General features: G+C 39.6%; 1 protein-coding gene across 13 annotated transcripts in view; it reads left to right on the top strand.

Annotated features, from left to right (window-relative positions):
- Positions 1-16308, top strand: part of LOC144014223 (membrane-associated guanylate kinase, WW and PDZ domain-containing protein 1-like) — a 139060-nt gene that overhangs the window by 93086 nt on the left and 29666 nt on the right. For all 13 annotated transcript variants that reach the window (XM_077513872.1, XM_077513870.1, XM_077513867.1 and 10 more), the window contains 2 exons: positions 309-935; positions 10345-10379. In XM_077513872.1, the coding sequence (XP_077369998.1) occupies positions 309-935; positions 10345-10379 (662 nt within the window). The remainder of the gene's footprint in view (positions 1-308; positions 936-10344; positions 10380-16308) is intronic.

Here is a 16308-nt window from a genome sequence, read left to right as displayed (position 1 = left end):
CAAAGAAAATATGTTGGTTGTCCTCACTACTAGACTAAAACAGTTGACAGTTTTGTTGACTAAAATCTAGACAAATAAAATGACATTTTCTTGAACTAAAATAAAGGCTAAAATGCTCGATTTATAGTGGACTAAATCAAAATGGGATGTGGTTGATTAACTGATTAAAAGGTAACAAGCGTGACTGAAATTGGACTAAAACTGAGCCTACATTTCAAAATGGCAGACACTACTTTTAAGTTAGTAATGTATCACAATATTTGCCTGAAACGCTTTAATCTGCCTCCTCTTTCACTGTTGCGACGCAGGTGACGTCATTGTGAGCGTGAACGACACCATCGTGCTGGGTTACACGCACGCCCAGGTGGTGAAGATCTTCCAGTCCATCCCCATCGGCTCCATGGTGGACTTGGCCCTGTGCCGCGGCTACCCGCTGCCCTTCGACCCCGACGACCCCAACACCAGCCTGGTCACCTCGGTGGCCATCTCGGACAAGGAGCCCATCATCGTCAACGGGCAGGAAACCTTTGACTCTCCCTCCAACCCGAGCGGGCCGCTCAACGGCCAGCGGGGGGAGCCGCGGGCGCGCAGCCCGTCGTCATTGGCCGACGACGGTGGCGGCGGCGGCCTGCGCGGCGGCTACGCCAGCGACGTGGTCACGCTGGCCTCGTCCATCGCCACCCAGCCCGAGCTCATCACCATCCACATGGAGAAGGGCGACAAAGGCTTCGGCTTCACCATCGCCGACAGCCTGACGGGCGGCGGGCAGCGGGTCAAGCAGATCGTGGACTACCCCCGATGTCGCGGCCTCAAGGAGGCGGACATTCTCATGGAGGTGAACAAGAGGAACGTCCAAAACATGAGCCACAACCAGGTGGTGGACCTGCTGAGCAAATGCCCTCGAGGGAGTGAAGTCACGATGCTCGTGCAAAGAGGTATGTATGGCCTCATGGTATCGCCGGATTATTGCCATACAGTCAACAATGTTGTGTCAGTTTTAATATATTGCCGCTATGTATTTATTTTTTTATGTCTTATTCACTATACAATATTATCCCGATATTCTGGGGAGGTTGGTGATATGGAAAAAGCTCACAATATTTAAAAATAACTAGACTAAGTGCAATTTCTGCAGAAATTGCGTGGGAATGCTGAAAGCTGAATGCTAATAGCTGAATGCTAAGATTCGAAAGCATGTGGAATGCTTATTAAATAAATTGAGAGATAATTTATGACATTATAACCTCCTTGTTACTGGACAATGCTTTTTACCACCGAGCAGTATCAGACACCTAGTAACGATGATGAGTTACATGTATGGAAGTGGGCGTGGAAAGTGATAGAAAAAGTTCAATGTCTGTCCCATTGAAAATGAATGGGGAAAAGTTGATATTAAATGTTAAATTGTGCAAATACTGTAAGTAATGTGGAATCAGGCAATATATACCCCGGGAGGTGCGAATTTTTTAAGCTAATTGAAATTTGGACAATGTAAATTGGAAGTATTATGAGGGAGTTGTTGCGCGGCAAAAAAGTGCTGAAGCATTCACACAATAAAAATAAGCTAATACTAAAAAACAAACATAATCTTGTGCTTTTGTTTATAACAGCAATGCACATAAACAACCTACAATCTCTAATAATACATAATATTGAGGCACTTGATAATGCACACACTTATATTTAGTTGCTCCACATACTGACTCGTTTCACAAGCATATTACATTTCCCTTCATCTGACCAATTAGCGTGGATTTTAAACATAGAAGGGCCAAAACATGCCTTGTGAAAATTGAACTGCACTTAAAAACTAGCCACCAGAGGGTGCTAGAACTGCACAAATGGAAACCAACCCACCTTTTTGAACAGATATGCTGCTTTTAATGTCTGACATGACGAGGACAATATATTAGTCAGTTTTAATATCACAATATTGCCGGGTTTTTTTTTTTTCTGGTTCACTGAGGAGACGACTGCTGTTTGGACTCTGTTGGACGATTCCATTCATATAAAAATGACTCAAACAGACAAAAAAAAAATAAAAGTGAAAATTTTACCAGGTTACGTACATGAAATCTGCAAGTAGATTTTGCACAACTTTTTTTGTACAAAAACACACTAGCTACCTAAAGTTACACCCAAAAAAAACTTTCAATGAAATGTTGAATCCAGAATAGTTTCCCCAGTTGTAACGTAGCCAGCGGACACATTGGTGTTCAATCGCCATCGTTGTAAAACGTCACGACCTGGATCCCAATTACCGGCAGGTTTGCAGTCAGCTCCCCACATTAATTACGCCCTCTAATGAGTTGACCTTGTGCGCCGCCGCTCCAATAACACGTCTATCTATATTGTGTGAAATGTCAGCATGGTTACGGGACTGCAGGTCCGATTGTGGGCACGTGTGTGAGGTGACGCTGGCTGATGTCGGGAATCGCAAGCAAGCTAAAGTAATTCCAAATTGTGTTGTTGTCAGTCAGTGGGTCTATGCTGCAAATCGTCTTTCCTCAGTTTGCCACTGCAAGTGTCATTTCTGCCGTTCCAGTTGAGTGGCCAGCTGATGAGGGACGGGTGTGCACCAAAGTGGCTCGCGTGTTCCAAATGTTGACAAATGAAGCCGTTCACAGTCAAATGAACGCCTGATTTGTATATAGTGGTGCCTTCCAATACAAGTCGGGATATTTTTGATACAAACTGTCGTTTGGCTGATTTCTTTTTTTTTTTCCGTTTGTTTGTGCTTTGACCTGTGAGCAAAAATTGGAGAGATGAGCAGCGTATGGTGGCAGTGAATTCAACTTACTTCACAACAAGCAGTAGTTAGGCAGGTTAGGAAAAAAAATAGAAAAAGACTTCAAAAGACAGGCTCATTGATGAATAGCCTCTACGTGGCAGTGTTATAATGAGGGCATGATCAATTAATCGGCTGGCCCATTTTATCAAACCCTATTAGTGCTTTTGACGTTGATTTCATTTATTTATTTATTTTCATGTTATCACTTTACAACAAAAAGCAAAGATAACTTTCATACAGTCCTAAATACTAAAGGTCAACATATTTTAAAGCAGTCAAATGTTCTGCTTGTGATTCAGATTTTTTTTGTTGTGTTATTGTGTTAAACGACCAAAAAAAAAGAAAAAGAAAAAAAAAAGACACCCCCCCCCCCCATTATATATTTTTTCTAGCTAGGGCTGTGCAATAAATTGAAATTCAATTACAATTAGACTTTGCCACTTCCTTTTGACTGAAAATGACATCACAGTTGCTCAGCTGACATGTAACGACCAATCATGGATTGGTCATGTGACGTTTGCAAACTGAGCCGTGATTGGTCGTTACCTGAGACATTAGCACGTGTGACGCCATCTTCAGTCGACCGCAAGCGGCAAAATGTGTTTTTAAAATAATGAAGCAATCACATTAATTATAGACAAAAACATGAGTCAAGTATCCATTTAAGCAACCAGTGCAGTTTATGGATGTCATTATTTTTGATTAATCCATGAATTATCACAATAATAGGATAAGCTATGCTCTGAAATTCAAGCCGCATAAATGATAAACAACAACATCTGATGTTTTCACACACCAATTCCTCCACTGAAAAAGGAGGGCAGGCCTCAAGCAACGAGTTCTCCATCTTGTCTTCCCGCTACGGTTGCCATGACAATGGCGCACAGTGCACCTGTCCCCCTGAGAGAGACGCAGAAAAAGACGATATGCAGAAGCGAGAGGAGTGAAATGCGATGATGAAATGTGGCGATAAAGTGAGAGGGCAACAACGACCTTAAAGCGCAACCTTAATGGCGAAAGGACAAATGTTAGCGGGTTAGTCTCAACAAAAGAGAGCATTACTCATCATGAACGTGCACGGAAAACTTGCAAGCATGACCCGTGTGGGGGTGTGGGGGTGTGGTGTGTTTGTGTGGGTGTTCTTGTACATAATACATAGTGAGGACCAAAATATGTCTTTATCCAACAAAATGAGGACATTTTTGTGAAGTGAGGACATTTTGGCCGGTCCTCACTTTGCAAGACCTCTTTTTGAAGGTCAAGACTTGGTTTTAGAGTTTAGGTTTGAATTGGGTTATGGTTGGGGTTAGGGTAAGGGTTAGGTTTAGGCAATCATTTTTGATGGTTGCGGTTAGGGTAAGGCTCTAGGAAATGCATTATGTCAATGGATGTCCTCACAAAGATATATGTACAAGGATGGGTGTGTGTGTGTGTGTGTGTGTGTGTGTGTGTGTAAACTGTGCATGGAGCCACCAAGGCCGCCTCTTCCCCGCCTCAGCTTGAAAGAAGCGAGCTCGTACAGACACAAACACAAATAGCACATTGTGGGGCCGATTCACTAAAGGTTTTAGTGAAGGTTTAAAGGTCTTTGCAACCTGGGAGCGCCTAATTCACTAAACACGCGCAGATGGGGAAATCTGTCACTAAGTGCGCTGCCAACCAGATTGCGCCACGGTGCGCCGGTGTTATGGAAAGCATGTATAAACCTGCCGCAACCTCGATCCCTTGTTCAGGACAGCAGTGCATGCCATTTGCGGTACAACATGCACGGCAGAGAGGAGAAAGAGATTTTTCTATGTTGGTTTAGGACAACATAACGTAACCCGGGCTGATCGGCAATGGCGGGGAGGCATTTCACGATCATTTTTACGTGCCAGATGCATACTGTAAGCCCACGCCAACCTCTGTAAATATGTTTTTAAAAAAAGACGATCGCACCAATAATTTATACTTTATGAATAAATGACGTCGTTGTCATCCTCTCTGCTTTGTACAACTTAATGGCGCTAGAAACATTTACTCTCGGTCCAGCCTCGCTTTCTGATAATAATCTGATAATCTTTCTCGCAACTGTTACTATAACACCAATGTGCTTGGTGCAAATCCATTGCCATGTGTGGTAAATCAAGTGCAAATTTGCTCCAAGCTGTCAGTTTTGTGGCCGTTTTTGCGCCAGTATATGATTAGAGCAATATCCTTAGTGAATAGGTGGGTAACTGGGCGCAGACTGCGGGCGCAGTTGTGGTGCAATATTTCGCGCTATTACCGGACGCAGCGCATTCTTAGTGAATATACCCCTGTATCTTTTATTGAACGTGCTTTTTGAGCTGGACTCACTCCACATCTCTCTCGTACAGTGAGATGAAATGCGAATGAGGCGACGCGTGTGGTTGCAGCTGCGGAAAGGCAGATGGACTATATATTTGCTTCTGCCTCCATTCCCCAAAAAATGAATTTGTAATTTTGCCATTTCCCCGCTGGAGTGCGGCGTCCTCCTTCAACAGTCACGCACGCTACTTGCGCTCACCTTCAATTTATTCACTGGATCTTCCCCTTGCCATTTGAATCGTGATGAGCAGTTGCAAGTGTGCTCGTAAGCAATAAGAACAACTAGGGATGTAACGATATCCAAACATCACGATTCGATATGAAGCTCACGATACGATAATTATCAAAAATCATAAGGATACTCTCTAAATCTAAGGATGTCCTGAATAAGAAATCATTATCCACATTATATTGTTCATTATTATTTCCATATCTTGACCTATTGTGTGGAAATCTGGGGAAACGAATACATGACCAGGTTTTAAAGATTTTTATTTTTTTTAAACTATTACCCCATTATCAATAATGAAATAAGTCTAAACATACAACGAATAAGGGGTAGTACTAGATAAGTTTTCAACTACTCCTTTTGAACATGTAAATTGTGACTAATGATGATTATATGAGGTTCTCCTTTTCTTTTCTTTTAAATCTTTATTTTTTTCTGCTACTTGTTTATATGTTCAATAAACAAATCAATCGATTATCACGATATTGCAGGGAAGTTGGCAATACTAAAAAAGGGCACAACATTGTAAAAAAAACAAAAAGAGCTCCTACTAAAACAAAACACGCTATATTGTGCTTTTGTACAATACAGCAATGAAGAATATAAAAATATTCTAAATAATTATATATGAATATTATAAAAAAAACATATAAAAAATATATAAATACAATATATATATTAAGGGACTCACTTGCTAATGCACACATTGATTTCCTCCACATATTGACTCGCTTCACAAGCATATTACTTATTATTCATCTGACCATTAGCGTGTTTTTTAAACATAGAAGCGCCAAAACATGCCTTGTGCAAATTAAATTGCACTAAAAAAACTAGCCACAAGAGGGTGCTAGAACTGCACAAATGGACCAGACCAAACCAGACTTTTTTTTTTTTTTTTTTTTTTAAACCAGACTTTTTGAACAGATGTGCTGCTTTTAATATCGTGAGATGATGACGACGACAACAAATGTTCTGACAGCTTTATCGCATGCGTCACTTGCCCCTTTCCCCATTCGTTACAAAGACGGATGTCAATTTGAATGTCGACGCACGATTACCGTAATTGCCAGACTATAAGCCACGACTTTTTTCACATGCTTTCAACCCTGCTGCTTACACAATGATGCGGCGCTCAAGCAGAAAGGTAAGAGTGCGACAGGTGGATTATGTGTGTGGAGAAAGACGCAAGTTGAGTGTAACTTGGCGCTTTGTGCGTGAATAAAATGAGCATTAGCAGACCCTCATCGTGGAAAATACAAGAAGTCTCAGTCTCAGTGACTATTACCGGTATGTTATTTTTAACCAGCCCTGTTAGTTACTACCGTATTACTGCCGCGTCACAGGCACTGTTTGGAAAGAAAACCTAAGGTATATTATTCAACCTTTGAAAACTCTTTCTGTGTACCGTCTTTCTTTGTAAATATCTCGTGTTTCAGTGTGGGCCCATGTGGCTTATAGTCAGGTGCGGCTTATGTATGTACAAAATGCTTTTTTCCTTTAGAAATGTACCGGGTGCGGCTTATAATCAGGTGCGGCTTATAGTCCGGAAATTACGGTGCTGCTTTCCTGGCAGGAGCTGCAAAATTTGAAAAGTTTTGTCTGAGGAGACAAAAAAAGGAAAATGGAAGCTACTTGGATAAAAGGACAGTCAAGGATCAACATTAGTCCGGATTTCACTTGCTAGCGTGAGCTTAAAAAAGAGAAAAAAAATGGCGCAATGCGCTTGTCCTCATGGGAAATGTGGACTTCCTTTAACCATTACAATACCGCTCTAATAGTAGAAACGCGGTAATTCACTCCCGGTCAAAGTGGGTTAAGTCGATGGGAGAATGTGCACAAGGCCAAATTCGACACCAACATAACATTGCAGTGTTGCTCCGCCCATAACGCGTATCTGACATGAAGGCGAATAAATGACAGAATAGTTTTAAGTTTACGGAAGCCCGGAAATTGCACCAGTTTGTGCCTTTATCCTCTTTGGCGCATCTTGCCCTGAGCTTTGTGCAACTTCACAATCTCCATGCGAATATTACACAAAGCGTGCGAACTTGCACGCGTGCATTTATGGATGCTTCATCAGAGCTGCATGTGTTGCACGAGCTCGCCGAACGCTCTCATAAATGTTTCATTGGCTCCGAATTACACATTTAACGTCATTTGCATCTCATTTTGAGATGCCGCAGATGTTGCATGCTGGCAAAGCCGTTTTTTTAGTCTTTCCTCCTTCATTGTTCTGTTTTTCAATGCACCATATGGCCGAGTTACGATTTTGATGACCTTGACTTTAGTTTGAACACTTGCAGAGCATGTTTCAAAGTGGTTTCGTTGACCTTGGCAGGTATAATTCAGTGCCCTGGGGTCACCCGTCATTGAAATGTGAGGTTGGAATATGTAACCCTTGAGGCACAGATGCAAGCCTGAACACTTGTCAGCAGCTCCGGTCGCTTGCTAGCATCCCATAATCCGATGAGAGGGAGCGAGCAAGCACGGCAAGTAGGGAGAGTCAGAGAGGGGGAAATAGCAAGGATGAATTATGAATCATGTAGAGAGATGGGTTTTGCAGCAACAGAGAGTTTTAACATTTAATGATTTTTTTTTTTTTTGATTTTTTTTTGCCAGTGCTGCAGTAAGAGCTTAAAGACGGATGTTGCATGTACTAATGTTGCTGTCACTTTCTGGTAGATTTCTCTTGCTCTGTGCATGTTAAAATTTACATAAACTCCTAATAAAAAAAAATCTTTCAGCCATTTTCTTATGGTAACTTTGGAGCCTAATACGTTTTTTCATGTCAATGCATGTTTTCAATTGTTGACGTATGTTCATATGTTCAAAGGTAACACTTTGAGGTCAAATTTGAATACATGAATAATTAATATAAAATAATACAAAATATAAAATAATATATAAAGTTAATATTGCGTTAGTGGAATATGAGTTAAGCACCAAAATCCAGCAGTTTTTAGCAGTATCAGAAGGCGGCCATTTTGCTGCTTGCTGTCGAGCGAAAATGACATCATAGTTGCTCAGGGATCAGGTAACAACCAATCACAGCTGAGCTTCAGAGAACAGGTGAGCTCTGATTGGCTGTTGCTTGACCCAGGACCAACAATTATGTCATGTTCAGTCGACAGCAAGTGTTAGACGGCTGCATTTTGCTGCATAATTCATATTCCACAAATGTCATATTAAAATTGATTCAAACCCAAAAACGTGTAAAAACGTTTTTTGTTTTTTTTTATGCAAGAGCATACAGAAGGCTTTGATGCAGCTTCTGACATGAAGAAGTGGCTTAAAGCAGTTGTAGTTATTTAAAAAAAAAAAATACAAATAAAATGGCCAGCAGAATTATTACACTTGCCATGGAAGCACTCAGCTCACTTGGCATCACCATCAAATAGTTGTGCCTGTGCTTCTTTGACAGAATCCGTCAGTGTCAAGCGGAGTCCTTGCATCTCCAAAATCACCAAACATTGCCATGTTTAACTCATTCAGTCCCAAAAACATGTAAAAACGTTTTTTAATGAGTGTTTACACGTTTTTTTTATGCAAGAGCATACAGAAGGCTTTGACGCAGATTCTGACATGAGGAGATGGCTTGGTAGTTATTTAATGGTAGTTATTTAATAAAAAAAAAAAAAAAAAACGGCCAGCAGGTGGCAGGAGAGTAAAAGAGGTCAGCCAGGGCAATGTTGCAGCAAGCTCTTTTTGTCAGTATTTTCAAGAGGAATGTGAATATTGATGAAACTATATTCTAATGCTAATTGCTTCAAAACGGAAACAGATGCAAATATACTTTTTTTTCCTGATGAAAAAAGATACTCTAATCTTTCACTTGGTAGGTTCCATGTTTTTATAGCAATAGAACACAATATTCTGTGGACCTTGCAAAATCAGTCCAAATCCAGTAAAACAACCGGGGTTGCTTCAGTGAGAATGGCTGCTGGCAGTGAATGAGTTCATCACAATGTCATGTTTAGACTAATGTGGTCATATATATTATTGTCAAGAAATGTTTAAGGTTGACATCCTTTTTAAACAGCCTTTTTTTTTACACTGTACATTAGTAGTATAAGAGAAATGTTGAAGAGGAATAGTGGCATAATACTGAAAGATTTTGAAAGTGGTATTTGGAGTGAAAAATGAATTTCCTTCTGTGCTGTTCATGCATTCATTTGACTATTTTTGTCACAAGCACTCATGCACAAGCTGCTGTAATAGAGGTAGCAGCTCCAGCAGGGAGAGAAGAAAAAAAATTTTTTTTAGTTCAGGCAAGATAGACAGTCAATCAATGTTCATAGCATGTTGATGAATCGAAGTGCTTGATTTTGCTGAGGTGGGTTTGGGTGTGAACAGGAAGAAGCAGTGAAGCGGGAACGGGGCTTCATCCTACGTTCTCCCCTGATAACTGTATTAATATTTCATTTGCACAAATGAGATTGATCTTGTGTGTTTATGAAAAAAAAGGGGGGGGTCGACCGAAAGCAGACGAGCTTCTCGACGAGCAAAACGGAGGCAGGCAGGCATGAAGCGGAATCGGCAATGTGCTCGAGTGAAGCTGCGGCTTTTCTTGATATGAAAGTCAAGCTGCTTGAGAGAGCTGACTGTATCGGTCTTGAGGGTGTTTTGGGGTGGGCGGTCTCCGCTTTGAGCTCACGTGGAGACCTGTGGATGAGAATGGGCGACCTGAGCTGCTGCTGCTGCTGCTTCACCGTCAGTCAGCCTGTCAAACGCAAGAAGCTCCTCCGCGAATAGCGAGCGCCGAGAGCGACCGCTGAGTGGAGCGGGAATCGGCACCGGGGAGGGATGTGGGAGGGGGGAGTAGATCACTGAGATCGGCGAGAAGCCGAGAATCTCACTGTTGCTCGGGCAGAGCCGTCGGGAGAGGAGTGAGAGAATTCTGCCGGGTGGAATTTGTTTGGAGTTTTTCGTCAACGGTGTCCGAGCGGAAAAGCCTCATTAATGATTTCGTTATCTCTCTGTCGCTGCTTTGCAGGAGTGGTGCCTGCCAAGAGGAGTCCGAAGCTGGTGGTGAGTATGACAAACGCCGGCGTGCTTGAGTGTGTCTGTGTCTGCGTTGTTCTATTTTAAGAACAAAAGATATGAGAAGACATCAAACTACTTCTGCGTGTCTTTTGTCCTGTCGCTGCTGCTCATCTTCACGTGTTCGTTCTCCGCCACTCTGCTTCTTTTCTTCCCTCCATTTTCTGCCCGCAACTCTTCTACTGTGGCCACGCTGCTGTCCGATGACCGTTTCACGTTTGAATAGTTCAGCAGCAGCCAGCTACCCCCCCCCCCCCCCCCCCCCCCATTAGTTGACGAAAATGCATCCTGATTTAGTCCCACTTATTGTTTATTAATGAGGGTTTTAGTCTAGTCAGGTCTAGTTTTAGTCCGGTAAAAAAAAAAAAGGGGGGTTGAAGAAATTATTTTTGTTTAGTTTTTGTTGATGAACTTAACACTCGTAGCTAGGCGGCATTAGGTTAGCATGGTGGGAAGATTCTGCCGTTATCCAGTAATTCATCTTTTGTACCAAAACCTTGTCAATAAAAAAATGCACATTAGATAATAAGTGGGTATAACGAGGCATGGCATGACTTTGCTTTAGAAGAGTTGTAGGCGGTAAGTGTGGGTACTTTTCTAGAAGGAACGGTGTCGGCCAGTAGAACGAACTGGGCCTTTTACATTGTGGATCATCGTGCACCTGTGGTCTGAAAACAGTTTCTTGGAGCGGACAATGAATTCTTACACTTGACGCGGAAGCTCACTTCGCATCACCTTTGACAGAATCCATCACTGTCAAGTGGAGTCCACGCATCTCCAAAATCACCATGTTTAGCGCATTCAGTCCCAAAAACGTGTAAAAACGTTTTTTAATGTTTTGTCCTTCTCTCCCAAAAAATGTGTTTACATGTTTGGTTGTTTTTTATGCAAGAGCATACATAAGCTTTTAGGCAGCTTCTGACATGAAGTGGTGGCTTAAAGCAATGGTAGTTATTACAAAACTGGCCAGCAGGTTGCAGCAGCATATAAGAGATCAGCCAGGGCCATGTTGCAACAAGCTCTTTTTGTCAGTGTTTTCACCAGGAATGTAAATATTGATGAAACTTAGCCATATTCTAATGGTTAATTGCTGCCAAACAGAAATAGATACAAAGATTTTTTTTTTTCCTGATGAAAGTGAGACTCTAATCTTTCGTGTTTTTATAGCAATAGAGTACAATATTCTGTGGGCCTTGCAAAATCAGGTAAAATCCAGTAAAACAGTTGCTTCAGTCAAACTGGCTGCGAGTTAGTTAAATTGACAGATTTATGGTTTACTGTGGTTTTAAAAATTCAAGCTTTCAATAACTGCTAATACTGATTGGTTGCTGGCAAAGTTGAGTAAAGGAGCCACCTCCACAAAGTTAATTACCTCCAACAAAGCTTCATTATTCCTCTGCGGGCAGTTATGCAAGGAAGAGGTGGGATGGAGCATGGCGAAAGAGAGACTGTGAAGTGCAAACACAGATACCTTTACGCTAACAAAAGGGGGTGGGGAAGGTGCCCTCAGGTGCTAGTTAGCCTCAAGGACAACATGAGAGGCCCACAGCTCTGTTCTAAAAATAGCTCGCCAGTGATGGTTCACTATGACTTACTAAGAACAATTAAAACAGAAGTAAAACGTTAATATTTATTATTGAAACTTAACGTAGTTCTTCTGTACTGTACTGTAAAAATTGCTGTTTTTATTTACCCAAATATAAAAAAAAAAAAAAAGAAGTCATTTTAGAACTAGAATTTTAATACTACAATATTTTTGCTCATGGTTGAGCAAATATCAGAATCTAATATTGACCCATGCCTAGTTCAGTTGCTAATTCAATATGGTTCAAAGAAAAGAATTGCAATGTTATCCTGTATATGTTGCTGCAGCACACTGTGCTCATTGAAGTCCGAGAAATACGTGAAAGCTAATGATAGTGTTAATGTCATCTCATCTACCAAAACTTTATTCCAAAAGTTTGAGAGCCATGTGGAATGCAATTAAAAAATTTAAAAAAAATACAAATGTGGTGGTCACTGATTTTTGGACCTGGGTCTTCAGTGCGAATTTTAGTGACCTCATCTACTTCTTTTTCTAAAACCGTCGCATCACAAAATAATATACAAAAAGGCTGTATCATTTTAGATGTCATAAAAAGAATAGGCAGCGCATTTTGCCTTTTTGACGATGAATGAACAAAGAGATTCATCGAGACTGACAATTAATTCATTCATTCATTCATTCATTTTTTAAAAAGACACTTTAATGTCACCATTTGACATTCTGTCTTACAAAGCAGACTCGAGTAGATGATAAGGATTCTTTGCACTAGTGTTAATTTTGTCTGCCATTTTTAAATCTAGTCTCAGTTTGAGTCCAATTTCAGTCACGCTTGTTAGTTTTTATCACAGTTAGTCAACCTCATCGCATTTTTATTTAGTCAATTTTTAGTTGAGTATAAATCTCGCATTTTAGTCTTAGTAATTTTATTCGTCTAGTTTTAGTCAACATTTTAGTCTAGTTTTAGTCAGGACAACCATTTTACCCGTGTATATTTTTTTGTCAGCATATTATATTGAACGTTTTCGGATCTAAAATTATTTCACATCAAATTTTCTCATCTTTTTGATTAAAAACACAAACGCACACAATTACAGTGGCTACTATGTCGCCGTGCTATGAGCTAGTAAGTTAGCTAGCATTAGTTAGCAGTCGCATTAACATTATTGTTGGAACGTTATAGCCGTTGAATTCATGTTAAGTTATAACTATAATTTACTTTTTCTTTTTTCTTTTTTTTAACCTTTCACCATGAATCCACCTCCTGTCTGTCCCATCTGTTTGTGCTGTGTCACATGACGGTGTTACAGACGTGACAGATTGATTTTACAAAATCTTATAATTTTCATCTGGTTTTGTTCCTGAACTAAAATGTCAATAGATTTTAGTCCACTTCTTTTTAAGTGGAGGACGTTTTCATCTTGTCTTCATTAGTCAACGAAATTGCAGACTGATTTAGTCCCACTTATTGTTTATTAATGAGGTTTTTAGTCTCGTCTAGCCTGGTTTTAGTCCGGTGAAAAAATGCGTGTTGACCAAATTATTTTTGTTTAGTTTTTGTTGACGAAATTAACACTACTTAGCAAATCAATTGAATAAAGCAGAAATCATTATCAATCAAATCATTTTATTGGAAATCACTTTTAATTGAAAAATGACTGAATCAAATTGCAAACCCAAAAATCCGAATCAAATTGGGTCGTGAGGCAGCCAAAGATAGATAAGGTGGTTGTGACGATGGAACGAGTGGGCCAAAAGTGAGGACGTGGAGCCGAACGAAAAAGACAAAATTGTTTTTTGCAGCAAACAGATTTTTCCAATTGACCACAATCTAATAAAAAACATGAGAGCCAGAAATTATTGTCACCCAAGAAAGCCACAACAAAGCTGTTTCCTCTGCGCATGTAAGTAAGGTCAGCAATGGGTTCAAGTCCCACAGTTTAATGGAAGCAAAGTCAACTAATCCCTCATTTTTTTTCGGGAATTAAAAGACCCCCCCCCCACACACACACACACACACAGATTTTTGGATTAGGATTATTTTTCAATGGCTGTTACCTACTGTGGTCACATGATACAGATGACGAGAGGGCGCCACTAGCATTGTCACTTGGGAACAGGGTTATTATAGTTTTGGAATTTTTTCATTTGAGTTAGTTTTGATTTCGTTTTGAGTATTGTTTTTTTTTGTTTTTTTTTGTTTTTCATTTTAATTAGTTTTCAGGGTGGTTCTGTTAGTTTTTATTAGTTTGAGTTAGTTAACTCATTCACGCACAGACATTTTCACAGACGCTGTTTTATTGGATTTTGACTGATTTTGCAAGGCGCACAGAACATTGTATTCTGATGCTTAAAAAAACATGCAACCTATCAAAAGAAAGACTAAAGTCTCTTCTTTCATCAGGAAAAAAAAGTACATTTCTATCACTTTACGTTTCGCAGCAATTAACATTTGAGTATAGCTACGTTTAAGCATTACAGTCTTCCCTCGCTATAACGCGGTTCACTTTTCGCGGTCTCGCTGTATCGCGGATTTTTTTTTAAGTGCAATTTTGCATATTTTTTTACAGTAATATACCCATTTTATAAAATTTATGGAAGGTTTGAACATTGTCAATGTTTGAACAAGAGAGAAATGTGAGAACATGTAAATGCCTCAATGAGAAAAGTGTATAAATTGTGCGGTCTGGGATTTTAGAGCCTTAAAACATTTATAAGAGTTGTAAAACATAAAGCTAACTACTTCGCGGATTTCATTTATTGCGGGTATTTTTTGGAACATAACCCCAGCGGAAAACGAGGGAACACTGAATTCACAAATCTATTTAGAAGTGTGAGTAAATGAGATTTTTTCAACATGGCCCTGGTTGGTCTCATATACATTGCTGCCATCTGCTGGCCGTTTTTGTAATAACTACCATTTCTTCAACCGTTCTTTGCAGTTGAGAGGCTGCGTCAAAGCCTTCTGTGTATGCGCTAGCATAAAAAAAAACAAAAAAAACGTATAAATACATCTTTGGGATACTTAAAACATTTAAAATAGAACAAAGTTATAGGTTTTTGGGAGCGAATGAGTTAATAAATATTTTTAGTTTATTTTTAGTTCGTTTCAATATTAGTTTTTTATTTTTTTTTATTTAAATGTGTATTACTTATGTGCAATATTTAAAAAAAACAGCATGGGAGCGACGTCATCTGAAGGTGCTTTTTTTTATTGGCTGCTGTGAGATGATGTCACTTCTGTGTGACACTTTCAAATGTCATTTTTCCGGCTATAATCAAAATAAAAGTACTTCAAATCACATTTGAAATCATCCCCAAAGGCTCATGCATTGAATTAATTACCAAAGACTAAAGCGAAGGACATTTTTGCTGTAATTATAGTTAGTTTTAGTTAGTTTTGTAATAATAAAATGTAGTTCCAGTTAGTTTTCATTTTTTTATTTTATTTTGTGACCGAAATTGTTTTTTGAATTTTAGATTGAGGTTGTTTTTTTTTTGTTCACTAAAATAGCCTTGCTTGGGAATGAGGACTTTTCCATAGAGGAAAGGTTACAAAGTCACCTGAACGATTACACAATTAGATAATAGATAATTCATTCTACGATCATTGTTGGCCAGCAAGTCAAGAAATGCTTTCATAAAATACAAGTCATCAAATCTTGAGTAGTCACCGATACCAAATACCACAAATACTTTTAATGCATAACATTTTGCCAAAAATGACAGCTAATTATGAAGAAAAACTTTTGTATTTTTCCTTAAAAATGAATTAAACGAATGGGATTTATTATTATTCTTTGTATTTCGAATTTCTAGTTCCTGGTTGTAAAATGCTGCGATTGGCTGGCAACCAGTTCAGGGTGTACTGCCCATAGCCAGCTGGGATAGGCTCCAGAACCCCCGCGACCCTTGTGAGGAGCAAGCGGTTCAGAAAATGGAAAGATGGATGGTTGTAAAATGGCCACAAAAGGATGGCCGACATTACTATTAGACCATTGTCGCATGTACCTTGACATAAGTCCTGCTGTTCCCCTGATAGTGATACCTGATATCGGTACTCGCCATTCATTCATTAACAATAAGTTAAATATTTCAACTCTAGCTATTAAAATCAGCCTATTAGACATATATTAGATGTCACACTTTTCTCAGCCAAACAGAAGAAGCAATGAGAATATTACAAATAACTTGAAAACAATCAAAGTTGGTCATGCTGTTAACGATTAATATGATTGACTGAAAGTTGATGTACTTTAATTATTTTCTGGCATCACGCTTTTTATGTCAATGAGAATTTTAAAAACCCCGTCTGAAAAGCTACCATTTTTTTACACAGTACTTTGGCACGGTTTAGCCTAGAGCTGTCAATGT

The sequence above is a fragment of the Festucalex cinctus genome, chromosome 2, assembly GCF_051991245.1.
Source record: "Festucalex cinctus isolate MCC-2025b chromosome 2, RoL_Fcin_1.0, whole genome shotgun sequence".
Taxonomy (NCBI): Eukaryota; Metazoa; Chordata; class Actinopteri; order Syngnathiformes; family Syngnathidae; genus Festucalex; species Festucalex cinctus.
Note: the sequence above shows the minus strand (reverse complement) of the source record. Positions and strands in the feature narration are given on the sequence as shown.